This window comes from Elephas maximus, chromosome 16 (genome assembly GCF_024166365.1).
Source record: "Elephas maximus indicus isolate mEleMax1 chromosome 16, mEleMax1 primary haplotype, whole genome shotgun sequence".
Classification (NCBI taxonomy): Eukaryota; Metazoa; Chordata; class Mammalia; order Proboscidea; family Elephantidae; genus Elephas; species Elephas maximus.
This window is the reverse complement of record NC_064834.1, coordinates 14,139,087-14,166,793: the sequence shown is the minus strand read 5'-3', so window position 1 is coordinate 14,166,793 and position 27,707 is coordinate 14,139,087. Positions and strand designations below refer to the sequence as shown.

At 38.7% G+C, this 27,707-nt stretch overlaps 1 protein-coding gene across 7 annotated transcripts in view; it reads right to left on the bottom strand.

The window, feature by feature from the left end:
* Positions 1-27,707, bottom strand: part of CFAP70 (cilia and flagella associated protein 70) — a 149,140-nt gene that overhangs the window by 91,650 nt on the left and 29,783 nt on the right. For all 7 annotated transcript variants that reach the window (XM_049854878.1, XM_049854877.1, XM_049854881.1 and 4 more), the window contains exons 7-10: positions 22,753-22,935; positions 20,221-20,315; positions 12,728-12,827; positions 10,522-10,656 (exon numbers count right to left, since the gene is read on the bottom strand). In XM_049854878.1, coding sequence (XP_049710835.1) covers positions 10,522-10,656; positions 12,728-12,827; positions 20,221-20,315; positions 22,753-22,935 — 513 coding nt within the window. The remainder of the gene's footprint in view (positions 1-10,521; positions 10,657-12,727; positions 12,828-20,220; positions 20,316-22,752; positions 22,936-27,707) is intronic.

Sequence of the window (27,707 nt, the reverse complement as noted above, 5' to 3'; positions counted from 1 at the left end):
CAGGGTCACCCATGGCGGACAGGTTTCAGCTGAGCTTCCAGACTAAGACAGACTAGGAAGAAGGACCTGGCAGTCTACTTCTGAAAAGAATTAGCCAGTGAAAACCCTATGTTTTAAATGTTCTACATCCTTAGAAGCAAGGATGGTGAGACTATGTCTCACGTACTTTGGACATGATATCAGGAAGGATGAGTCCCTGGAGAAGGACATCATGCTTAGTAAAATAGAGGGTCAGTGAAAAAGAGGAAGACCCTCAATGAGATGGACTGACACAGTGGCTGCAACAGTGGGCTCAAGCATAGCGACAATTGTGAGGATGGCGCAGGGCTGGGCAGTGTTTCATCTTGTTTTGCATAGGTCACTATGAGTAGGTACCAACTTGATGGCACCTAACAACAACAACAAATGGATAGTGATCAAGAGCATTTCCTCATGTGTCTGTTAGCCACCTGAATGTCTTCTCTGGTAAAGTGTCTGTTCATACTCTGCCCATTTTTTAATTGGGTTATTTGTCTTTTTGTTGTAGAGGTGTTGGATTTTCCTATAGATTAGACCTTTGTTTCATTTATCATAGCCAAAAATTTTTCCCATTCTGTAGGTTCTCCTTCTACTCTTTTGATGAAGTCTTTTGATGAGCATATGTGTTTAATTTTTAGAAGATCCCAGTTATCTAGCTTATCGTCTGGTGTTTGTGTATTGCTACTTATGGTTTGTATTCTATTTATTCCATGCATTAGGGCCCTTAGTGTTGACCCTGAAAGGATAAAACCTTGACACACATCTCTCCTGATTTTAAACCACACACTATCCCTTGTTCTGTATGAATGACTGCCTCTTGGTCTATGTACAGGTTCTGCATGAGCACAATCAAGTGTTCTGGAATTACCATTCTTCAAGATGTTATTCATAATTTGTTATGATCCACACAGTTAAATGCCTTTGGATAGTCAATAAAACACAGGTAAAGATCTTTCTGTTATTCTCTGCTTTTAGCCAAGATCCATCTCACATCAGCAGTGAAACACCTCATTCTACATCCACCTCTGCTTTTAGCGTCATATCTAAGAACTCATTACCTAACTCAAGGTCATGAAAGATTTTCTCTTATGTTTTCTTCTAAAAGTTTTATAGGTTTAGCTCTTACATTCACATCTAGGATCTATTTTGAGTTGACCATTGTATTCGGATTGAGTAAAGGTCTAAATTAGGTCTAAATTTTTTTTTCACATATAGATATCCAACTGTTGTATTTGTTGAAAAAAACTATTCTTTCCCCAATGAATTGTCTAAACACTTTTATCAAAAATCATTTGACCATAATGTCAGGTTTATTTCTGGACTCTCAATTCTGTTCTATTGGTTTACCTGCCTGCTCTTGTGCCAGTATCGCATTGTCCTGATGACTATGGCTTTATAGTAAATTTCTTAATCAAGTGGTGTTTTTTTCGAAAATTGTTTTGTCTCTTCTAGCGCCTTCGTGTTTTCACGTAAATGTTAAAATCAGCTTGCCAGTGTCTGCAAAAATATCCTCATAGGATTTTGATAGGAATTGCATTCAATCTATAGATCAATGTCAGGAGAATTGCCTTTTTAATAATATTGAGTCTTCTAATATGTGAACATGGAATGTCTCTCCATTTATTTAGATCTCCTTTACTTTTTTTGAGCAATGCTTTATAGTTTTCACTGTTTTTTGATAAATTTCTTCGTAAGTATTCCTTTCTTGATGCTTTTATGAATAGAATTATTTTCTTAACTTCATTTTTGGATTATTTATTACTAACATTTAGAAAAATTATTCATTTTGTATATTGGCTTTGCATCCTGACCTTGCTAAACTTGTTTATTAGTTCTAGTAATTAGAACACATTACTGTTTTATGGATTTATTGGGATTTTTTACACACAGAATTCTTTTCTTCTGAGGGCTGTGCCTGGCGTTGGTATCATAGAAATACTGACCTTATAAAATAAGCTGGGAAATGTTCCTCCTCCTCTGTTTTCGTAGTTTGTGGAAGATTATTTTTATTTCTTTAAATAAAAGGAAAGGGAAGCTAGCAGAGAGTTGGGGACCTCATACCACCAAGAAAGTAGCACCAGGAGCAGAGCACATCCTTTGGACACTGGGTCCCTGTGCCTGAGAAGCTCCTCAACCAGGGGAAGATTGAGGACAAAGACCTTCCTCCGAAGCCGAACAGAGAGAGAAAGGCTTCCCCTGGAGCCGACACCCTGAATTTGGACTTGTAACCTGCTAGACTGTGAGAAAATAAATTTCTGTTTGTTACAGCCATCCACTTGTGGTATTTCTGTTACGGCAGCACTAGATCACTAAGACATATAGTAAACTGTACATTTTTAAATAAATAAATTGATAAAACTTTTTTAAATTTTTATTGTGCTTTAAGTGAAAGTTTACAAATCAAGTCAGTCTCTCACACAAAAACTTATATACACTTTGCTACATACTCCCAATTGCTCTCCCCCTGATGAGACGGCCTGCTCCCTCCCTCCACTCCCTCTTTTCGTGTCCATTTCACCAGCTTCTAACCCTCTCTGCCTGCTCATCTCCCCTCCAGGGAGGAGGTGCCAACATAGTCCCAAGTGTCTACCTGATCCAAGAAGCTCACTCCTCACCAGTATCCCTCTCCAGCCCACTGTCCAGTCCAATCTGGGTCTGAAGAGTTGACTTTGGCAACGGTTCCTGTCCTGGGCCAACAGAAGGTCTGGGGGCCATGACTACCGGGGTCCTTCTAGTCTCAGTCAGACCATTAAGTCTGGTCTTTTTACGAGAATTTGGGGTCTGCAACCCACTGCTCTCCTGCTCCCTCAGGGTTCTCTGTTGTGTTCCCTGTCAGGCAGTCATCGCTTGTAGCTGGGCACCATCTAGTTCTTCTGGTCTCAGGGTGATGCAGTCTCTGGTTTCTGTGGCCCTTTCTGTCTGTTGGGCTCATAATTACCTTGTGTCCTTGGTGTTCTTCATTCTCCTTTGATCCAGGCGGGTTGAGACCAATTGATGCATCTTAGAGGGCCACTTGCTAGCGTTTAAGACCCCAGACGCTTCTCTCCAAAGTGGGATGCAGAATGTTTTCTTAATAGATTTTATTATGCCAATTGACTTAGATGTCCCCTGAAACCATGGTCCCCAAACCCCCACCCCTGCTATGCTGGCCTTCGAAGCATTCAGTTTATTCAGGAAACTTCTTTGTTTTTGGTTTAGTCCAGTTGTGTTGACCTCCCCTGTATTGTGTGTTGTCTTTCCCTTCACCTAAAGTAGTTCTTATCTACTATCCCATCACCTACTAGTTCTTATCTATTTTAGTGGATACCCCTCTCCCACCTTCCTCCCTCCCCCCTCTTGTAACCAACAAAGAATATTTTCTTCAATATTTAAACTATTTCTTGAATTCTTATAATAATGGTCTTATACAGTATTTGTCCTTTTGCAACTGAATAATTTCACTCAGCATAATGCCTTCCAGGTTCCTCCATGTTATGAAATGTTTTACAGATTCTTCACTGTTCTTTATCGTAGTATTCCACTGTGTGAATATACCATAATTTATTTATCCATTCATCCGTTGATGGGCACCTTGGTTGCTTTCAACTTTTTGCTATTGTAAACAGTGCTGCAATAAACGTGGGTGTGCATATATCTGTTTGTGTAAAGGCTCTTATTTCTCTGGGATATATTCTGAGGAGTGGGATTCCTGGATCGTACGGTAGTTCTATTTCTAGCTTTTTCAGGAAGCGCCAAATCGATTTCCAAAGTGGTTGTACTATTTACATTCCCACTAGCACTGTGTAAGCTTTCTAATCTCTCCACAGCCCCTCCAACATTTATTATTTTGTGTTTTTTGGATTAATGCCAGCCTTGTTGGAGTTAGACAGAATCTCATTGTAGTTCTGATTTGCATTTCTCTAATGGCTAATGAATGTGAGCATTTCCTCATGTATCTTTTAGCTGCCTGAATGTCTTCTTTAGTGAAGCGTCTGTTCATATCTTTTTCCCATTTTTTAATTGGGTTATTTGTCTTTTTGTAGTTGAGATTTTGCAGTATGATGTAGATTTTAGAGATCAGGCGCTGATCGGAAACGTCACAGCTAAAAACTTTTTCCAAGTCTGTAGGTAGTCTTTTTATGCTTTTGGTGAAGTCTTTGGATAAGCATAGGTGTTTGATTTTTAGGAGCTCCCAGTTATCTAGTTTTTCTTCTGCATTTTTAGTAATGTTTTGTATACTGTTTATGCCACGTATTAGGGCTCCTAACATTGTCCCTATTTTTTCTTCCATGATCTTTATCGTTTTAGATTTTATATTTAAGTCTTTGATCCATTTTGAGCTCGTTTTTGTGCATGGAGTGAGGTATGGGTCTTGTTTCACTTTTTTGCAGATAGATATCCAGTTATGCCAGCACCATTTGTTAAAAAGACTATTTTTTCCCCATTTAACTGTTTTGGGGCCTTTGTCAAATATCAACTGCTCATATGTGGATGGATTTATGTCTGGATTCTCAGTTCTGTCCCATTGGTCTATGTGTCTGTTGTTGTACCAGTACCAGGCTGTTTTGACTACTGTGGCAGTATAATAGGTTCTAAAATCAGGTAAAGTCTTTACTTTGTTATTCTTTTCCAGTAATGCTTTACTTATCTGGGGCCTCTTTCCCTTCCATATGAAGTTGGTGATTTGTTTCTCCATCTCATTAAAGAATGTCATTGGAATTTGGATCAGAATTGCATTAAATGTACAGATCGCTTTTGGTAGAACAGACAATTTTATAATGTTAAGTCATCCTATCCATGAGCAAGGTATGTTTTTCCACTTAAATGTAGGTCTCTTTTGGTTTCTTGCCAGAAGTGTTTTGTAGTTTTCTTTGTATAAGTCTTTTACATCTCTGCTAAGATTTATTCCTAAGTATTTTATCTTCTTGGGGGCTACTGTAAATGGTATTGATTTGGTGATTTCCTCTTCAATGTTCTTTTTGTTGGTGTAGAGGAATCCAACTGATTTTTGTGTGTTTATCTTGTATCCGATACTCTGCTGAACTCTTCTATTAGTTTCAGTAGTTTTCTTGAGGATTCCTTAGGGTTTTCTGTGTATAAGATCATGTTGTCTGCAAATAGAGATAATTTTACTTCTTTCTTGCCAATCTGGATGCCCTTGATTTCTTCATCTAGCCTAATTGCTCTGGCTAGGACTTCCAGCACAATGTTGAATAAGAGCAGTGATAAAGGGCTTCCATGTCTGGTCCCCAATCTCAGGGTGAATGGTTTCAGGCTCTCTCCGTTTAGGACGATGTTGGCTGTTGGCTTTGTATAAATGCCCTTTATTATGTTGAAGAATTTTCCTTCTGTTCCTATTTTGCTGAGAGTTTTTATCATGAATGGGTGTTGAACTGTTGAACTTTGTCAGATGTCTTTTCTGCATCCATTGATAAAATCATGTGATTCTTGTCTGTTGTTTTATTTATGTGATGGATTACATTAATTGTTTTTCTAATGTTGAACCATCCCTGCACACCTGGTATGAATCCCTCTTGGTCATTGTGAATTATTTTTTTGATATGTTGTTGATTTCTACTGGCTAGAATTTTGTTGAGGATTTTTGCGTCTACGTTCGTGAAGGATATAGGTCTGTAATTTTCTGTTTTTGTGGTGTCTTTACCTGGTTTTGGTATCGGGGATATGGTGGCTTCATAAAATGAGTTTTGGAGTATTCCATCCTCTTCTATGCTCTGAAATACCTTTATTAGTAGTGGTGTTAACTCTTCTCTGAAAGTTTGGTAGAACTCTGCAGTGAAGCTGTCCGGGCCAGGGTTTTTTTTTGTTGGGAGTTTTTTGATTACCTTTTCAATCTCTTCTTTTGTTATGGGTCTATTTAGTTGTTCTATCTCCGTTTGTGTTAGTTTAGGTAGGTAGTGTGTTTCTAGGAATTCATCCATTTCTTCTAGGTTTTCAAATTTTTTAGAGTACAATTTTTCATAGTAATCTGATATGATTCTTTTAATTTCCGTTGGGTCTGTTGTAATATCGCCCATCTCATTTCTCATTCAGGTTATTTGCTTCCTCTCCTGTTTTTCTTTTGTCAGTTTGGCCAATGGTTTATCAATTTTGTTCATTTTTTCAAAGAACCAGCTTTCGGTCTTGTTAATTCTTTAAATTTTCTGTTTCCTATTTCATTTAGTTCTGCTCTAATTTTTATTATTTGTTTTCTTCTGGTGCCTGAGGGTTTCTTTTGTTCCTTTACTTCTATTTGTCCAAGTTGTATGGATAATGCTTTGATTTTGGCCCTTTCTTCTTTTTGGATATGTGCATTTATTGATATAAATTGACCTCTGAGCACTGCTTTTGCTGTGTCCCAAAGGTTGTGATAGGAAGTGTTTTCATTCTCATTGGATTCTATGAGTTTCTTTATTCCATCCTTAATGTGTTCTATAACGCAGTCTTTTTTGAGCAGGGTAGTGTTCAGTTTCCAAGTGTTTGATTTCTTTTCCCTGCTTTTCCTGTTATTGATTTCCACTTTTATGGCCTTATGGTCAGAGAAGATGCTCTGCAATATTTCAATGTTTTGGATTCTGCTAAGGCTTGCTTTATGACCTAATATGTGGTCTATTCTAGAGAATGTTCCATGTGCACTAGAAAAGAAAGTATAGTTGGTTGCTGTTGGGTGGAGTGTTCTGTATATGTCTATGAGGTCAAGTTGGTTGATTGTGGCATTTAGATCTTCCGTGTCTTTATTGAGCTTCTTTCTGAATGTCCTGTCCTTCACCAAAAGTGGTGTGTTGAAGTCTCCTAGTATTATGTAGAGCTGTCTATCTCACTTTACAATGCTGATACAGTTTGTTTTATGTATCTTGCAGCCCTGTCACCTGGTGCATAAATATTTAATATGGTTTTATCTTCTTGGTATATTGTCCCTTTAATCATTATATAGTGCCCTTCCTTATCCTTTATGATGGATTTAACTTTAATGTCTATTTTGTCAGAAATTAATATTGCCACTCCTGCTCTTTTTTGATTGTTGCTTGCTTATTTTTTTTCCATCCTTTGAGTTTTTGTTTGTTTGTGTCTCCACATATAACGTGTGTCTCCTGTAGGCAGAATATAGACGGATCTTGTTTTTTAATCCATTCTGCCACTCTCTGTCTCTTTATTGGTGCATTTAGTTCATTTATATTCAGGGTAATTATGGTTAGGTATGAATTGAGTGCCTATTTTGATGTCTTTTTTTGTGTGTTGTTGACAGTTTCTTTTTCCCACTTAATTTTATGTGCTGAGTAGATTATCTTTATATATTGTCCTTTCCTCATATTCATTGTTGTTGATTTTGTTTCTGCTGAGTCTCTATTTTTTTCTTTTCTTTTATTTTGATGAGTAGGATAGTTTGTCTTCTTTGTGGTTACCTTATTATTTACCCCTATTTTTCTAAATTTACACCCAGCTTTTATTTCTTTGTATCGCTGTATCTTTCCCTCCATATGGAAAATCTATGATTACATTTCTTAATCCCTCTTTATCATTGTAATGTTGTCTTCTTTTATATAATTACATTGTTTTGAGCTTTTTTTTTTTTTTTTTTTAATCTTGGTTTGTTTCTTTGATTTCCCCATCTGGGTTGACTTCTGGTTGCTCTGCCCAGTGTTCTAGTCTTGGGTTGATACCTGATATTATTGATTTTCTAGCCAAGGAACTCCCTTTAGTATTTCTTGTAGTTTTGGTTTGATTTTTACGAATTCCCTAAACTTCTGTTTATCTGGACATGTCCTAATTTCACCTTCGTACTTAAGAGACAGTTTTACTGGGTATATGATTCTTGGCAGGCAATTTTTTTCCTTCAATTTTTTAAATAAGTCATCCCATTGCCTTCTTGCCTGCATGGGTCCTGCCAAGTAGTCCGAGATTATTCCTATTGGCTCTCCTTTGTAGGTGACTTTTCGTTTATCCCTAGCTGCTCTTAAAATTCTCTCTTTATCTTTGGTTTTGGCAAGTTTGATTATAATATGTCTTAGTGACTTTCCTTTAACGTCTACTTTACGTGGAGTTTGATAAGCATCTTGGATAGATATCTTCTCATCTTTCATGGTATCAGGGAAGTTTTCTGCCAACAAATCTTCAACAATTCTCTCTGTATTTTCTGTTCTCCCTCCCTGTTCTGTTACTCCAATCACTTGTGGGTTATTTGATAGAGTCCCACATGATTGTTAAGGTTTCTTCATTTTTTTTTATTCTTTTATCTGATTTTTCTTCAAATATATTAGTGCCAAGTGATTTATCTTCGAGTTCAGAAAATCTGGCTTCTACTTGCTCAAATCTGCTCCTCTGACTTTCTACTGAGTTGTCTACTTCTGTAATTTTATTGTTAATCTTCTGAATTTCTGATTGCTGTCTGTCTACAGATTTTTCCAGCTTATTAAATCTTTTATTATGTTCCTAAATAATCTTTCTAATTTCTTCAATTGCTTTATCTGTGTGTTCCTTGGCTTGTTCTGCGTATTGCCTCATTTCCTTCCTGATGTCTTGATGGGTTTTGTATATTAATCTTTTGTATTCTGCCTCTGGTAATTCCAGGAATGCACTTTCATCTAGAAGATTCCTGGATTGTTTTGAGAGCTTGTTAAGGTGATCATGGTCTGTTTCTTTATGTGACTTGATATTGACTGCTGTCTTCAAGCCATCTATAAGTTATTTTATTAGTTTATGTCCGCTTACTGTGTCATAGCTTCTTGCTTTCTTTTGTTTTGATATGCCCAAATGGGTTGCTTGAGTGAGCTAACTTGATTATTTTCACCTTTGGAGCTCTGACATCCTGTCCCCAGATGGCTAGAGCTGTTATCAGGTATATCAATCTAGGAGTCCATTCGGTTTTCTTGTATGAATTCAGCTCAGGTGTCCAGGTAGCTGATCATCAAGTGTGTGGTATAGGCTCTGTCCTACAGCCTTAGAGGGGCAGGGGTGATTGGTGTATGTACTGATATCTGATTGCAGCAGGGGTCACACTCTGAATAAGGCAGGGGGCTGAGAACAGACACACGAGTATCTCTGAGGAAAGCACATCCCTGTTCCCTAGAGCGTGCAGGTGGATGGATTCTGCAGACGGACCATGGGCACCCAATGTTTTTGGTTGTAAGGACTGGGAGGTACCAGTTTTCCTTGGACCCTTGTCACCAGTGGCTAGGTGACCTGAGTGGAGCTACCAGTCCTTAGGTCCCAGATGTGGGTAGGTGAGGACCCTGTTTAATAAGCAAAGCAATGTCAAACATCAAATACCCACCTCTCCACTGCACAGCTGAAGTGGTTGATGTCTGTCAACAAGGGCCTATTCTTCTGAAGTTGGCCCACACAGGTCCATGCAGAGGGGAAAGGTGCTCAAAGTCCACACACCGTTTATGCCTGAACAGGAGCCGCTTCTGTCCTGAGCTCCCCCAATTAGTGGAGCTGGCAAATTATCTTTTCCCCCAGTTGCAAATTTTTTCCTTCTCCAAGGCTCGGAGGATGGCTCTAGGTGCTCAGCAGTGCCTATCTCAGGCCCAGGGAATTCAGCTGCTGAAGCCAGCTTGGGGGTGGCGGGACACAGTAAAATATACACAAGTGCTTAGCTTTAGCCAAGAGCCCCATTCTTCTCTGGTTGCAGAGGTAAGAGTAGGCTGTGTGGCTGGCTGCTTCTCCATGAGGAAACTGCGGCCTAATGCTAGTACCAGCCCGCCGCCACCGCTCCAGAAACGGTGCCTGAGGGCTCCCTGCAATTCAGGTCTGGCAACTTCTCTCCGCTTCTGAACCATCTCTTCCTCCCTCTGCCCCTCTGTTCATTTTCTAAGCTTGCCTTTGATGCTCAGGGCTCCTAGCTTGTCATAAATATACTTGTTTCACTTGTTTTTTCGGGTCTTTGTTGTAAAGAGGGTTCGCTGGAAGCATCTGTCTATTCCGCCATCTCGGCTCCACCTCCAAACATAAATTTTGACCTACATATACATCTATGAAATCATCCCACAATCAAGATGAACATTTCTATCATCCCTAATACTTTCCTCACATGTCTTTGTACTTAATTCCTCCTTCCAGTCCTGTCCCCTAGCAACCATTGATCTGATTTCTGTCACTATAAATTAGTTTCCAAGAATTGTATATAAGTGGAATCCTTCCGTATGTATACTTTTTTTTTTGTCTGGCTTCTTTTATTTAGCATAAAGCATTTGGGATTCATCTGGGTTGCTGCAAGTATATCAATAGTTCATTCCTTTTAATTGCTGAGTAATATCCCATTGTATGGATATACCACTCAATTTGGTTTTTTTGTTGTTGTTGTTCACCTGTTGACGGAGATTTGAGTTGTTTCTAATTTTTGCCTTTTCATTATCCTGAGCTTCTAAGGTTCAATGGCAAAATGACTGCAAGGCTCTGGACTTAACATCCTAGCATACCAACTGGTTCCAAATATCAACTGCACAGATCCGTATGCTGAAGATACAAGTAAATACATATATAAAGGATAAATCAGAATGGTAACATCTTTGCAATCGGTTTTCTTACCTTTTCATAGACTTTACTGTCTAGATAAGGGTAAACATGAAAAGCTCCCCGAATCCTCTTCACACCTGGATACAGCAATGGTACCATATTAACATAAGCCACACCATGAAATGAAAGCTGACTTTCATCCTCAGTCTAAAAGGATAAAACCAGAGAGTTGTTAGTGCTGTAGGGCAATGTAAAATTAGGTTTTACATTGGGGCTCTGTATCGGGAGTTTGAAGACTAAGCTATAGGAACTGGCTCTGTTACTTAACTAGCTATGGTCTGGTTACTTAGATATTCTGGCCTTCAGTTTCTTTAACTTTAAAATGGGTTTAATAATACCAAGATTACTGAGACAATGTATCTAAATAGTGTCAATGAATAGTAAAGGCAGGAGTTGAATCAACACATACTCAAATTAATTGATCATATATATGCATACCCAGTAAACCCAGTGCCGTCGGGTCGATTCCGACTCATAGCGACCCTATAGGACAGGGTAGAACTGCCCCACAGAGTTTCCCAGGAGTGCTTGGCGGATTCGAACTGCCGACCCTTTGGTTAGCAGCCGTAGCACTTAACCGCTACACCACCAGGGTTTCCCCTATATATGCATATTCAACCAAAAAATCAATTTTACCATGTTGCTTTTTAGGAGAAAGTGAGGCTTTGTAAATAACAGTAACAAAATTCTGAAAGAAATCAGAAGCTGTGGCTTTTAGCTGTAGTTCAGAGACTCATATGGGTGAAGGGGACTTAGAAATTATCTGGACCAATGACAACAAATAAGTTTTAATTTATGATCAAATTCTAATTAATTGCTGGCAGTGTTTTGGAGTGCCGGGTTGAGAAAGATACTATGCCCTTATCTGGGTTCAGAATCCCTAGGTAGTCAAATGGTTAACACACTCGACTGCTAACCAAAAGTTTGGAGGTTTGAGTCCCCCAGAGGTACCCTGGAAGTAAGGCCTGGCAATCTACTTCCAAAACATCAGCCATTAAAACCCCAGCTGAGCACAGTTCTACCCTAACACGCATAGGGTCACCAAGAGTTGGAGTTGACTGGATGGCAACTGGACTTATCTGGGTTCGGGGGGAAGACTGCATTGATTGATTAGCAGTATCAGTCATGGATCAAGGAGGATGAATGACAATCCCCCATCAGGTATTTGCCATGCCTGATCTCATCTAAGCTCTTATTATGAAGATGAAAAACACATCAATAAATATATCTCAACATCATTTTTAATGGATGTATGACTTGCCGTAGAAAGCCTTCATAAGGAAAAAATCAATTTAGAGAAAAAAATACATTTAATTCCTACAAGCTTTAAAATAACCTCTTTGGTCTCTCTATTATAATAATAATTAGAAATGAAATTAAGAAGTCATATGTTCATGTGATTACATCATGTTGTTTAGAATTCTAAGGAAAGCTAGCTAGTGTGTATTATATGCTACAAAGGGAGTAATGGTTACTTGGTAGTAGTATTTTTATTATGCAAAAAAAAAAAAAAAGCTTATTTTTTAAATCAGTAAAATAATTTAGGTCCTTGTTAAGTTCTTGCTATGTGCCAGGCTTCATGCTAGGTACTGTGGAGGATACAAAACAGTCTATGACAAAACCACTACCCTCAGCAAGTTTATGAACAAGTAGGAAAGACCAGTAAAACAAGACAATATGTTCTAGGCTCATCAAAGCTGTATCTTTTCAGAATAAAAAAAAAAAAAATAGTACATTTATGAACCCCCCCTCATTAGCAAGCTAAAACATTTTATGTAGTTAATTTCACCTACCAAAGAAAATTTTAAGAATGTATTAGGCTAAACCATATGAACTTGCCAATATCTGACCACTTTTGACTTACAAAAATGGCTATCTCATAGTTTTTTTTTTCATAGTTTTACCTGTGCTAAAACTATAATGAAGAGCTAAAGGGAAAGAAAATGTTTGAGAATAAAGCCTAAAGCATATTAGGGGGAAATAGGAACCTAAGGTGCCCAACCCTCCTAGTTTCCCTGAGACTGAGGGGTTTCCTGAGATAGGAGACTTTCAGGGCTAAAACCTGGGAAGTTCTGGACAGACAAGGATGAGTTGGTCACTCTAGAGAGAAGAGTCAAATCAGTTCACATGTTCCTTTGGTATCAGAATTAGAAGCAGAATAACAACAGGTTGAGTCTGGTCCAGCATTTCTTATATATTTTTAAATGAGCATATTTACCTTATCTAATTTGCCGACTTTCCCTTTGGGTGCACTAATCAGAGGAACTCTTGTGATCTCTACAGGCCAAAATCGGCAGTCAGCAATTCGTTTCTGAAAACTGCAAATCAAAAATCACCCCGTCAGGGAGGACATGCAAAGATGGGATTAGTAAAATTTAGGTCAAAGGGAAGCACTCATCTCCTTTAGAAAGGAATGGAATACACATATATAGACATTTTTATTAGGTAGGTGGATTTTTTGAAGCCTTCCCAAATCTCCTATAAGATTCCAAAAATAATTCCGTACTGCTAGCAGGGAATCCCTGGGTGGTGCAAATGGCTCACATGCCGTGCTCCGCTGCTAACCACCCAGAGTCACGTTGGAAGAAAGGCCCGGGCAGGGATCTACTTCAGAGAAATCAGCCACTGAAAACCCTATACAGCACAGTTTTACACCGACACACATGGGGTCACCATGAGTTGGAATCGACTCAATGGCAACTCAGTTTTGTTTCCTTTTTTTTTTTTTCTTTTAATTTTACTGCTAACAGAGGCAAACTGCACATGTTTTTAGAGCAATTTGGCAATATGAATTGAAAGCCTTAAAGACATTCATAATCCTTGACCAGGAAATTTCACATCTAGTGATTTCTTGTAAAGAAATAATCAGACAAGTACACCAACAGTATAAAACATATTAATTTCTACTGTCAAAATAGTTAGGGCAGGACTTCCAGTTTCAGCTCCGACACACAAAGGGCTTGGAAGCTGTCATGCCTGTCCCTCCAACAGGAAAAAAGCTGAACAAAGTGCAAATCAATGGCTTTGCTTAGATCCTTCAGAGAGCTGAGGGCAAACCATCACCCTGAAATCTGACAAAACAGGAGAACACAGAGAATCACCGCTGAGACGGGCTTTCTGAGAGCAGAAGCCCTTGGAGCCAATAACTGGTAAGGACACTTCAATGGTAATTCTGATGAATTGCTGGAGGCTGAGCATAAACTAGTTTGAGAGTTAAAAACTCCTGGGGGCCCAATCCTAGAGGGTCCCCACACTTTTGTGGATTTTACCTCCAGGAGCCCCATCAAGTTCTCAAGGTGAAGATCTGAGAAAATCCTCTCATTTTGTCAGGCAGGCAGAGGGGGAAAACTTTTTTTTTCAATAGTATTTTATTGAGTTTTTGGTGCAAGTTCAAATAGTAAATTAGCTTCCCATTTGATAATTTCCATACAAATTGTTCAGGAACATTAGTTACATTTATCACAATGCGTCAACATTGTTTTTAATTGTCTTCTTTTGTTCCATTTCCAGGACTGTAGTTTCACTCCCCCTACTCTTCTCGTCATTGCTTTTGAGTAATTGTTAACATTTTGGTCTTATACTGATGGTTTTTTTTTTTTTTTTTCTTTTATTGAACTTTAGATGAAGGTTTACAGAACCAGTTTCTCATCGAACAGTACACACATTGTTGTATGACAACTCCACAACATGTCAACACTCTCCCTTCTCAACCCTGGGTTCCCCATTACCAGCTCTTCTGTTCCCTCCTACCTTCCAGTCCCTGCCCCAGTGCTTGTACACCCCTTTTGTCTTGTTTTGTTCCATGGCCCTGTTCAATCTTTGGCTGAAGGGTGAACCTCAGGAGTGACCTCATTACTGAGCTGAAAGGGTGTCTGGGGGCCATACTCTCAGGGTTTCTCCAGTCTCTGTCAGGCCAGCAAGTCTGGTCTTTATTTTGAGTTAGAATTTTGTTCTACATTTTTCTCCAGCTCTGTCTGGGACCCTCTATTGCGATCCTTGTCAGAGCAGTCAGTGGTGGTAGCCCGGGCACCATCTAGTTATACTGGACTCAGTCTTGTGGAGGCCATGGTAGATGTGGTCCATTAAAAAGTAAACATTTTTAAAGAGCCCAAAGCTTCATAAAAAAGGCCTGCCCTCCCAGGGAAGGAAACCCTAGTGGAGTAATGGTTAAGAGCTACAGCTGCTAACCAAAAGGTCAGCAGTTCGAATCCACCAGGTACTCCTTGGAAACCCTGTGGGCAATTGTAGTCTGTGCTATAGGGTCACTATCAGTCAGAACTGACTCAACGGCGACAGGTTTGAGTTTTTGGTTCTTCCAGGGAAAGGCTTTATCTGAGCTTTACCTGACTTGGGGGAAGGGCAATTAGATGCTAGCCCCCACTAACCTTTCTGTCTCACATAAACCAAAAACCAAAACCACTGCTGTGGAGTTGATTTCAACCCATAGGCACCCTAAAAAAAAAAACTAAAACTCATTGCTGTCAATAGCAACCCTATAGGACAGAGTAGAACTGCTCCATGTTGGTGGATTTGAACTGCCAATCTTTTAGTTAGCAGCCAAGCTCTTAACCCCTGTGCCACCAGGGCTCCAATAGAGTAAAACTGCCCCATAGTGTTCCCAGGGCTGTAAATCGTTACAGAAGCAGATTGCCACATCTTTCTACTGAGGAGCAGCTGGTGAGTTTGAACCACCGACCTTTAGGTTAGCAGTCGAGCACTTAACCACTGCACCACAAGGTGTCTTTTGTCTCACGTAAGGGTAGGGAAAAAAAAAAGGCTGTTACAAAACCTCAATGAAATACAACTTCACACCCACTAGGATGGCTGTCATGAGAAAAATGGAAAACAGTGTTGGTGAGAATATGGTAAAATAGGAACCCTCACGCATTGCTGGTGGGAATGTAAAATGGTGTAGCCACTGTGAAAAACAGTTCAGTGGTGCCTCAAAAAACTAAAATTACCATATGACCCAGCAATGCCACTCCTAGGTATTTACCCAAAAGAACTGAAAGCAGCAAGTCAAACAGATCCTTGTATATCAATGTTCATTGCAACATTATTCACAACAGCAAAAAGGTGGAAACAAGTGTCTATCAACAGATGAATGAGTCAACAAAACATGGTATATCCATAAAATGGAAAGTTATTCAGCCATAAAGAGAAATGAAATTTTGACACATGCTATGACATTTTGTTGACCCATTCATCTGTTGACAGACACTTAGTTGACACGGATGGGAGTTCTGGTGGCACAGTGGTTAAGAGCTTGGCTGCTAACCAAAAGGTTGGCAGTTCGAATAGACCGGCTGCTCCTTGGAAACCCTATGGGGCTATGAGTCAGAACTGACTTGACAGCAACGAGTTTTTTGGTTTTATGACATGGATGAACCTTGAAAACATTATGCTGAGTGAAATAAGTCAGACTCAAAAGGACAAATACTGTATGGTCCTACTAGAACAGGCAAATGCATAGAGATGAAATTTTCTTAGTGGTTACCAGGGGCTGGAAGGAAGAGGGGGCGAGGAATTGCTGCTTAAAGGGTACTGGGCTTGTTTGGGGTATTGGAGAACTTTTGGAAATAGACAGTGATGATGGTAGCACAACATGGTAAATGTAATGGGTGTCACTAAATTGTACACTTAAAATGGTTAAAATGGCAAACTGTGTTATATATATTTTACTAAAGAAAATTTTTTTAAAAGGCCCATTAAAAAAACTGAGATTTAATCGTAAGATTATATAGAATGATTGCCTGTCCCAACATCTTATCACCACATCAACAGAGCTCCAGTATAGTAACAGTTGATTACAACTGAGAGAGCTGCAAAACAGAATCTATTTAAGAAGGAGTTTTTAGGGAAATCTAAAGACAACAGGGGAGGAAAACAACAACAAGGAAGCTGAAGCCTCTGACAACTATAGCTGCAACAAACATTAAACACAAACCAGCTTCCAGCAAGGTTCACAAAAAACCTCACACTAAACATAATTACCTCAGTTCCTATTACCTGATCCATAAGGTCCAGCTTTCAAAAAAATATTGCAAGGAATGCTAAAGACAAGCATATAGTCTTTGGGGAAAAAGAGTAGGGAGAGCTCTGTACTATCTGCTCAATTTTCTATAAATCAAAAACTGTTCTAAAAATAGTCTATTATTTTACATGGTAACTAGCCATTAAAAAAAAAATGCAAATCAAAACTACAATGAGATACCCTCTTTGACATTACTGGTACTAATTAAAAGAACAGAAAATAACAAATGTTGGAGAGGCTGTGGGGAGTTCGGAACTCCTATGCACTGCTGGTGGGAATGCAAAATGCTACAACCATTTTGGAAAATGATATGGCACTTCCTTAGAAAGCCAGAAATAGAAACACCATATGATATAGCAATCCCACTCCTAGAAATATATCCTAGAGAAGTAAGAACCGTCATGCAAATAGACATATGCACACCCACGTTCCTTGCAGGATTATTCACAATAGCAAATATGGAAACAACCTAAGTGTCCCTCAACAGATGAATGAATAAACAAACTATGGTGCATACATACAATGGAATACTATGCAACAATGATGAATCTGCAAAACATCTCACAACCTGGATAAATCTAAAGGGCATTATGCTAAGTGAAATAAGTCAATCACAAAAGGTCAAATATTGTATGAGATCACTATTGTAAAAACTCATGAATAAGTTTACACACGGAAAGAAACAGTCTTTGATGGTTATGAGGGAGGGAAAGTGTAGGGAGGGAAGAACACTAACTAGACAATAGATAAGTAGTAACTTTGGTGAAGGGTTAGACAGTACACAATACCAGGGAAGTTGGCACAACTTGACCAAGGCAAAGTCATAGAAGACTCATAGACATATCCAAATTCCCTGAGGAACTGAGTTACTGGGCTGAGGGCTGGGGACCATGGTCTCGGGGACATCTAGCTCAATTGGCATAACATAGTTTATAAAGAAAATGTTCTACATCCTACTTTGGTGAGTGGCGTCTGGGGTCTTAAAAGCTTGTGAGTTGCCATCTAAGATATTCTACTGGTCCCACCTCATCTGGAGCAAGGCAGAATGAGGAAAACCAAAGTTGTTGTTAGGTGCTGTCAAGTCAGTTCCAACTCATAGCAACCCTGGGTACAACAGAAAAAAAACACTGCCTGGTCCCGCGCCATCCTCATAATTGTTGTTACGCTTAAGCCCGTTGCTGCAGCCACTGTGTCAATCCATCTCGTTGAGGGTCTTCCTCTTTTTTGCTGAGCCTCTACTTTATCAAGCATGATGTGCTTCTCCAGGGACTGGTTTCTCCTGATAACATGTCCAAAATATCTGAGATGAAGTCTCTTCATTCTTGCGTCTAATGAGCATTCTGGCTGTACTTCTTCCAAGACAGATTTTTTCTTTCTTCTGGCAGCCCTCGGTATATTCAATATTCTTCGCCAACACCATAATTCAAAGGCATCAATTCTTCTTCAGTCTTCCTTGTTCACTGTCCAGCTTTCACATGCCTATGAGGTGACTGAAAACACCATGGCTTAGGTCAGGCGCACCTTAGTCCTTAAAGTGACATCTTTGCTTTTTAACACTTTAAAGAAGTCTTTTGTAGCAGATTTGTCCAATGCAATGTGTCATTTGATTGCCTGACTGCTGCTTCCAAGGGTATTGATTGTGGGTCCAAGTAAAATGGATTGACAACGTCAATATTTTCTCCATTTATCAGGATGTTGCTTATTGGTCCAGTTGTGAGGATTTCTGTTTTCTTTATGTTGAGGTGTACTCCATACTGAAGGCTGTGGTCTTTGCACCTCATTAGTAAATGCTTCAAGTCCTTTTCACTTTCAGCAAGGTTGTGTCGTCCGCGTATCACAGGTTTTTAATGACTCTTCCTGCATTCCTGATGCCTTCTTCTCCTTCATATAGTCCAGCTTCTCAGATTATTTGCTCAGCATACAGACTGAATAAGTATGGGGAAAAAATACAACCCTGACAAACACCTTTCCTGACTTTAAATCACACAGTATTCCCTTGTTCTGTTCAAACAACTGCCTCTTGGTCTATGTACAGGTTCCTCATGAGCACAATTAAGAGCTCTGGAATTCCCATTCTTCACAATGTCATCCATAACTTGTTATAATCCACACAGTTGAATACCTTTGGATAGTCAATAAAATACAGGGAGAATGAATAAAACCATAGACATAAGGGAAAGATCAGTCCAAAGGACTAATGGACCACAACTACCACAGCCTCCGTCAGACTGAGTCCAGCACAACTAAACAGTGCCTACCTACCACCACCGACTGCTCTGACAGAGCTCTCAATAGAGGGTCAAAGACAGAGCTGGAGAAAAATACAGTACAAAATTCAAGCTCACAGAAATAAAAGACCAGGCTTCAACTGGTCTGACAGAGACTGGAGAAACCCCGAGAGTCACTCCTGAGGTTCACCCTTCAGCAAAAGATTAGACAGGCCTATAAAATAAATAATAACACACGTAGTTCAACCAGGTATATGAGACTAAGTGGGCACACCAGCTCAGGGGCAAGGACGAGAAGGCAGGAAGAAACAGGTAAGCTGGACAAACGGAAATGGGAAAACCAAAGTCAAAAAGGGGAGAATGTTGACATGTCGCAGGGTTGGCAACCGATGTCACAAAACAATTTTTATATTAATTGTTTAATGTGAAACTAATTTGCTCTGTAAACTTTCACCTAAAGCACAATTTAAAAAAAGTCTAGTATTTTAAAAAATAGTCATAGCTGTTCACTCAGATTATATATATATTGATAATCTCATATTTCTCATCTTCCCTTAATCAGCAGGTCACTGTAACACATACAGGTAGTTACCCACGGAATATCTAGTCTGTTCTTCTTCCTTAGTAACAAAATCGTGATCTAGTCTGGGTAACAATGTGTCCAGCTAAAATGCTGTAATTCCCGGCCTCTCATATATCTAAAGGTGGTTAATGAGATATAAACAGAGGTTATCAGATATTATTTGGAGGAAGGTTCCATAAAAAGGGGGAAAGACAGCCAGCATATGCCTTTTTTTTTTTTTTTTTTTAATCCATACCCACTTCCCTCTTCCAACTTTCTTCCGGGAATGTGAATGTGCCGGCAGGAATTCTAGCAGTCACTTTGGACTGCGAGGCAACCTTGTAGATGAAAGGCACAGGTTAAAAAAGGTAGAGCAAAAAAAAAAAAAAAACAAAAGCTGAGCCTAGATACCTGATGCCATCATGGAACCACCATAATACCAGCTCTGGACTTGTTTTATATGAAAGAGAAATAAATATCTCCCTTGTGGAAGCCACCATTACTAGCTGCTTCTGTTATCATCAGATCAATACAGTTTCTAACTGATAGCAGATGGGGTAGAAGAAGAAAGCCTGAAATTGAATTAACTCAAATATAGATCAACTTAACAAAAGTAACATTTCTTCCCACCTATGGTCTTTGTAGAAGAGGCCCGTAATGGTTAAGCACTCAGCTGCTAACCAAAAGGTTGGCAGTTTGAACCCACCCACCAGCTTCATAGGCGAAAGACCTGGCGATCTGCTTACATAAAGATTACAGCCAAGAAAACCCTATGGGGCAGCTCTACTCTGTCACACGGGGTCGCTGTGAGTCAAAGCCAGTTCAACAGCACCTAACAACAACAACATGGACTTTGTTAGTTAGACATAATCCCTTCCCCTTCCTACCTGACCACTGCAGAAGGATCAAGGTAGCAGCGACTTTCCAGGTCCCAAATAATCCTTTTCTTTATGCATTCTGCTTGGGTCCTAAATTCCCTGTCCTGTAAAATAAGACAGAACTCTGTCTGGCTCTGTGATGGAGGGCATCCTGCTCCATCTGTGGGGCATTCCTTTAATGGATTTGATCACGACACTTTTATTACTGCTACTCTAAGTACTGTTTACTACTACTGCAACTGCTGCCACCACTTCAAATTCTGTGGTCCTGAACTACATTAATAGAGTACTTTAAGATACATTACTTGTATAAACCTTCCACTGACCCAGTACTAAGTACCAAACATTCACTCACATAACCTCAACCGTGAGTCTCAACTTCAGGAGCCTATTAGAATCATCTGGGAGTTTCTAAAAAAATACCAATGGCAACCAAAGTCACAAAACAATTTGTATATTAACTGCTTAATGAAAAACTAATTTGCTCTGTAAACTTTCACCTAAAGCACAATTAAAAAAAAAAAAATCAAGGGCTGAGCCTTGGTATTATTTTAAAAGTAAATTCTTATGTAACTGATATGGCACAGGGCTTGGGAACTGTCATGGTTCTAAAAGCTTCCCAGGTGATTCTAACATGAAGCCAGAATGGAGAACTACTGAGTCAAATGACACAGGCTAGACATTATTCTAAGGGCGACATGAGTTTTCACTAATCACAATGATAATAAAAAATATTGCACAGTATTTTTCAACTATTGCTAGTCTTATCTCTTTCACTTGAAATATTTAGAGTCAGATATTAAAAATAACTCAACCACCCTGAGATGATCTTTAAAACTTAAACCTTAAACCAAAAATATTCCCTGAAGTCTTCTTAAAACCAAACAGTAGTTTAGCTTGACTAGGAAAGAATGAAAGTCTGCCTTGTGCATTGTGCTTTTTTAAGATCTATCTATATGGGATCAAATCAACAATAGTAACTTGAAAGATCAGATAGGAAATTTAGGGGGCGATGTGTTTATGTTAATAGGAGAAAAGCAACTTGGAAAAAGAAGGTGAGAACGATTGCATAACTCAAAGAATGTAATCAGTGTCAATGAACTGTACATGCAGAAATTGTGGACTTGATGTTACGTTCTGCTGTGCATATTCTCAACAGCAACAACAAAAATAAAACAAATTATAAAAAGTGAAAAAAAATTCAACCATCCTTATTTTACAAACTGTTTCATTGACTGTTTCCACTAGTGATTATTAGTTCACAGAAATATTCACAAATGTTTTTAGACCATTTTCTTCACCCTTGGCTAACATGTGTTCCAACAAAATATGTAAAAAATAGATTTAATTTCAACCTAAATGTCCACCAATAGGAGACCGGTTAAGGAAATTATGTCCATGCAATGACATAACATAGATAGAGCAAGCATAAATAAAGAAAAAGAATGCTCTTTATGTAGTGATGTGGAAAATTTTCCCAGACACACTATAAAGTGAAAAAACCAAGTAACAAAACAGTATGCATAACAGGCTACCATTTGTGTAAAAACAGGAGGGGACACGAATGTGTATGTGTACATATGTATGAAGCAAATGCTGACATTTTCCCCTGCTTCCATTATGTACTTCATATGCCACAGTTTTAAAAATCCTTTATGTCATGAAATAAAGCAAAAATCACAGGGTCTCCCAACAAGTTTTAGTTCCAAAAATAATAATACTGAGTATTTCCTGTAAATCTGGACTCCCTAAAGCAAGACAACTTTATCCCTAACTTTTACTATGCTGGTGTCTGAAGATATTTTATGACCTTTGGAAATCTGATAATTAAGTGAAAAAGTTGCAGTTTTCCCACCATGAACAGACTAATGTGAACTCGGTAACCTTGGTAATTTTGTGGTGTTTCTTTTAAGTACTTGGTGTTTTTTATTTGGTGACCCAGTCCTGAAGTCTGACTCCCTTGCACTCTTTGCAAGGAAACTTTTTCTTTCCTTTTCTGAATGTTCTCTCTCTGAGTCTTCCTTTGACTGCATATATTTGCTTTCATATGCACAAAAGTTATCTGAAAGAAACACAAGAAACTAATAACACAGGTGACTACTCAGGTGAAGAGCTGGAAAGGAATCAGGACAAAGCAAGATGGAGTAGGACTTTCACTGCCTATCTCTTAATTTTTACTTTGAACTGTATTGTATTATTATCTATTCTATTCAAAAATAAATAAATTTAAAATAGAATAAAGAGGAAACTTGATTTAAATCAATTATCTTGTTTGCTAGACTTAAGATGTTAGGAGGCATTTTTTTTTCCATCAGACTTACATGAATAGTTTTTTTAATTTTTGACATGTAATTGTTTTATTTCTTTAAATTAATAATATCAAAAACACTGAAGCTTATACTTTATTTACTTTGTAGGACATATATCAGGTAATTGTTTTGACAGGTGACATATATAAATTATAATAATGGACAAAATGTTTTATCATCCATCAGTGTACTGAGTTTATCACAAAAACCTGCATAATTCAGCGTTTCTCACCTCAGGGCGGTTGAGTTCTCCTTCTTCTTCCTCGTAGGGACCACCGATGATGAATGCATCAGGAATGTTATTAGCTCCTGGTGCCAGAATGTTGGCAATAGGCCATTTTTTGGGCCGGGGAACAGGTTCCCTTTCACCTCCAACCTTCAGAGTTCCATTCTTGAATAATATGGGATAATCTTTCTATAGAAATAAATACCATATGTCAAGAAAAACAGCAAAATGCTTTACAACGGACAAAAAGAATACTGAAATATCTTTTCGGTAGAATACTGGGTATTGTCTAACAGACACTTCCGTGATTATCTAATTCCATAGAGTGGTCTATGGCTTTCATTATCTTAGAGCTTTTTTATAACTCTGTCATTTGTAGAAAATTGATAACACAAATTATTCTTGTCTATAAATATGCAAATATATTTTGTCTAGTAGATATGTAACTGATTATTGCCCTGTGGCTACTGATCAGTTTTGAAATACTAACAATTTCTAATATTTCTGCAGACTCTCCTTTGAACCAGTTTTTATATTTTACTGATTCATTAATTACTTAAATAAAATCTTTCATCACTTTGTCATTTTACATTTATATGAGAATCATGATTTAACTTTTTAAAAAATTATCATTTAAAAAACTTAAAACTGACAAAAGGCTAAAAATATAGGCATTTTTATATAATTATCAAAAACACATTTGCAATGGAAACAGTTAAAAGATATAAACAGGCAGTCTAAAGGACAAATTTTTTAAATCCAACGTTTGAATAAAAAGATGCTATATATCACTAATAATCCATGGAATGCAAATTAAAACAATGAGCTACCATTTTAAACCATTAAAAAAAAAAATGTCATTGAGTCGATTCCAACTCATAATGACCCTACAGGACAGAGCAGAACTGCCTCATAGGGTTTCCAAGAAGTGGCTGGTGGATTTGAACTGCCAACCTTTTGGTTAGCAGCTGTAGCCTGCCATAGCTCTCAACCACTGTGCCACCAGGGATCCTTTAAACCATTAGATTAGCAAAATTAAAGTCTGGCAAGAATGTGAAAAGAAGTGGTATTCTTAAACACAGCTTGGAAGTGTAATTGTTATCACTGTGGAAAGCAATTTTGTAGCCTTTAATAAAATTTAAATCTGTATACCCTATAACCTAACAATTCTACTTCTTTGAGTTAACCTTAAATGACTTGTGAAGGAGGGGCACTTCTGGAATGGAAGAGTAAAGACCTCTGAAAATCCACTCCTCCATAAAAGCAATGAGAACATTGGCAAAAACGGTCAAGGATCAACTTTTTCAGAACTCTGGAAATTAACTTAAGGCCTGCAAATACCTGAAATGTGTTTATTCAAGAAAAACAGCTGAATCTCAGCAACAACAGTGATCTTTGTGTTTGTACCACCCAGGGACTCAGAGAGAATTCTAGCTGAGCTAGTCCTGAAGGTGAGATTTTGTCACAGTGAGGCTGGGGAAGATGGACATTCTAGTCAGAAGGGCAAATATTAAACATACAAATGTAGAAAAATTATCTAATACTTTTGGGGAATACCAATAGATGTGTCTGACCGGTGGACAGGGTATGTAAAAAGAAGAAATAAATTGGGAGAAACAGGAAGGGGATAGACTACGTAAGTATAAACACAAACATACTGAAGCTACATCTGCAGTGGCAGGCTAGACTTTGGGCTTTGGTTTAAATGTCTAAAAATGAAGCCATACAAGCACTACATAGAAACCTAGGACTTCCTAAATATGGCAGTAAATACAGAAACTATAAAGCAAAAAAAAATTCTACCACCTAAAAACTTAAAATTTTTATATGTTCAAAATAAAAGTAGAAACTAAATTACAGAGGAGAAAAAGTATATGACATATCTTAATACTGAAAGACTTCTTACAAATCCACCATAAAGCAAATCAGAGAATATTAACAGTTAAGTTATACGTGAAAAAATACAAATATAGGAAAAAGTTCAACCTCACTATTGTTTAAACGAGCCCAAAATAAAATCCCATTGTTCACTCATTAGATGGGAAAAGACTTTAAAAAACTTTGGCAATGTAGTAGGGAAACAGAAAGCCTCACACATGGTTAATGAAGTATAAATTGATCCAACTTTTCTGAAGACAGTATGGCAAAATGTATGTAAAAAAATCCTTACAAATGAATGTACACTTTGACTTATAATTCTGCTTCTAATAGTTTATCCTAAGGAAATAATGAATGTATGCAAATATTTAGCAAAAGGATGTTTTTAATTTAAGTCTTTTAATATAAAAATACTTGGAAATAACTTAGGTATCATACAACAGAATCAGTCTTATAAATTATTTACTAAGATAATTGCTATTAGAGAGAATTACAAAAGAAATAAGGAAATAGTCTTTGCCCTCAGGAAGCTCACATTCAAATAGCCTTATGCTCAAGTTCTTCAGTTATGTATTAAGAGCATTTAAAAATACATTTTATAGCAGAAATGAATAGGTCAAAGAATACATAAGGTTAATGGAAAATAAAATTAAACAACAGTCAAAGTGGAGTAGATTAATTAGGGAATGTCCCTGAGAAATCAAGTTTTAAATGCAGTTCTAAATATTTGCAGGGATGGGTATAAATCTAGAAGAGTAAGGAGAGTTTTCCAGGTGGAGGAGTGTGGTGAAATGAGTTCCTTTATGTGGCCTTTTGCCTTGGTACTTTGGAAAAACAACTTGGAAAATTTTCTCCGTAAGCCCTAAGTCATTACCTTTGCCCTAGTTCTTTGGAGAAACCACTTGGGGGCCTCTCAGGTTGACTGACATCTCATGAGCTTGTGACTCTCCCAAAATGACTGGCTGGGCCATAATCTTGCAAGGAATTGGTCCATTTACTATTCAGATAACAGCTTGAAAATCCACCCAAAATGACTGAGTGATTTGCAGTCCACCTAGGGGACTGGTCAGTTTGTGGTCCTGCCAGGAGGGCCATGCCTTGAAATTGACAAGTAGTTTGCTTATATAAGCAGCCAACCCCACAGAAGTTTTAGGAGGCAAAGACAGAAGAGAGAAGCAAGGAAGAAACCTCAAGACCAAGAAGAGCCTGAAGCAGAGTGGTTTGGACCTGGGATTCCTGCGAGGAGAATCTCCTAAAACAGCTGTAATATGGGTCAAAGGCTATAACACTGAAGATGGTGAAGAACCTAGAAGGGGCCCTGTGGCAGAGCCTGGAAGGAGACCCAGAAGCAGAAAGCCAGTGGCAAGAGGCCCAGAAGGGTGCCTGGTGGCAGAGCTAGCGACAATGGCAGGAAGCTGCTGCTAGGAGAGCAACAGCTGAACAAGCTGCTGTACTGGCTATGAGCTGGGCCAGTTGATAGCAGAGAGGCCAGTGGTGGGGAGGCCAAAGGCAGACAGGCTGTGAACAGCTGAGGGGGGGTCTGACTGCTAACATGGTTGAGAAGGGCCTGCTTGCCTGCGTGGTCAAAAAGGGCCTGCCTGCATGACAGAGTAGGGCCTGCTTGCACAGCAGAGAGGTCTGCTAGTGGCAGAGAGCAACTGAGAAAGCTGTTCTGGTTGGAAGCTGTCCCTCACTGAAGAAGGGAGGGATGTGCTCTCCACCTCAAGGGAGCATTCCAAACCTCGCCTTTTGTTGTTGTTAGGTGCCGTCAAGTCAGTTCCGACTCATAGCGACCTTATGTACAACAGAATCAAACACTACCTCATCCTGCACCATCCTCGCGATCCTTGTTATGCTTGAGCCCACTGTTGCAGCCACTGTGTCGATCCATCTTGTCAAGGGTCTTCCTCTTTTTTGCTGACCTCGCTTTACCAAGCATGATGTACTTCTCCGGGGACTGATCCCGCCTGATAACATGTCCAAAGTATGTGAGACACAGTCTTGCCATCTTTGCTTCTAAGGAACATTCTGGTTGTATTTCTTCCAAGACAGATTTGTTTGTTCTTTTGGCTGTCCATGGTATATTCAATATTCTTCGCCAACACCACAATTCGAAGGCATCAATTCTTCTTTGGTCTTCTTTATTCACTGTCCAGCTTTTGCATGCATATGAGGTAGCTGAAAATGCCATGGCTTATGTGCTTCCTAATCTTGATCCTGAGTTGTTCCTATTACTTTCAAGTTGATCTGGATCCCGAGTTGTAGTCTGCTACTTCCCTAATAAACCTCGTAACTATGAGTATGCACCGTGAGTTCTGTGTGGCCACTGCAACAAATTATTGAACCCTGCCTCTTGGGTCACCATGAGTCGGAACCGACTCGACAGCAATGGGTTTCGTCTTGTTTGGGTTTGGCAGAGAAATAGAAAGTGCATGGGGAGAACAGCTAGTGTCAAAAATGGGAGATAAGTTGAAGAATGGAGGTATGCCTGACGTCTACCTCACAGGAACCAGCTTTGCGCTGATCCTCATTCTTATCCCTCTGGAATTTAGGCAGGTCTTTATGCTTCAATACAAGGAAGCAGCGTAAGAGAAATATAAGGAGATTAAAAATAAGCAAAGCTATACAGAATATGTCGTATAATTTCATTTTATTGATGCAGAAAGGAAGAAGAAATGAGGCTACTGAGACTAGGCTCAAGCTAAAAGAAAAGGGAAAATTTACTGGAGGGTACTGAAAGCCAAGAACAGAAATCCAGATTTGTTAGGCAAAAAAGAAATGGGTTCTTAAGCTTGAGAAAAATAGAATTAAAAAGCTGTTCCACCAGGTATGTAGATTAGGGTATAGAGATTCAGGGAGTCCAGTCACGCCTTTTAGTGTCTATTAACTATGCTCTTTGAAAGCCCACTATAATATGCAAGGTTCATTTGGAAAAAAATTTGATGAAACTGAGAACATAAAAGAAGATGCAATAAATAGAAAGGCATTCTCTGTTCTTATACAGGAAAATCCTGTTCTTACAAAGAAAGCATAAAATGATAATTCTTTCTAAATTAGTCTATAAACGTAATACAATTCCAGTA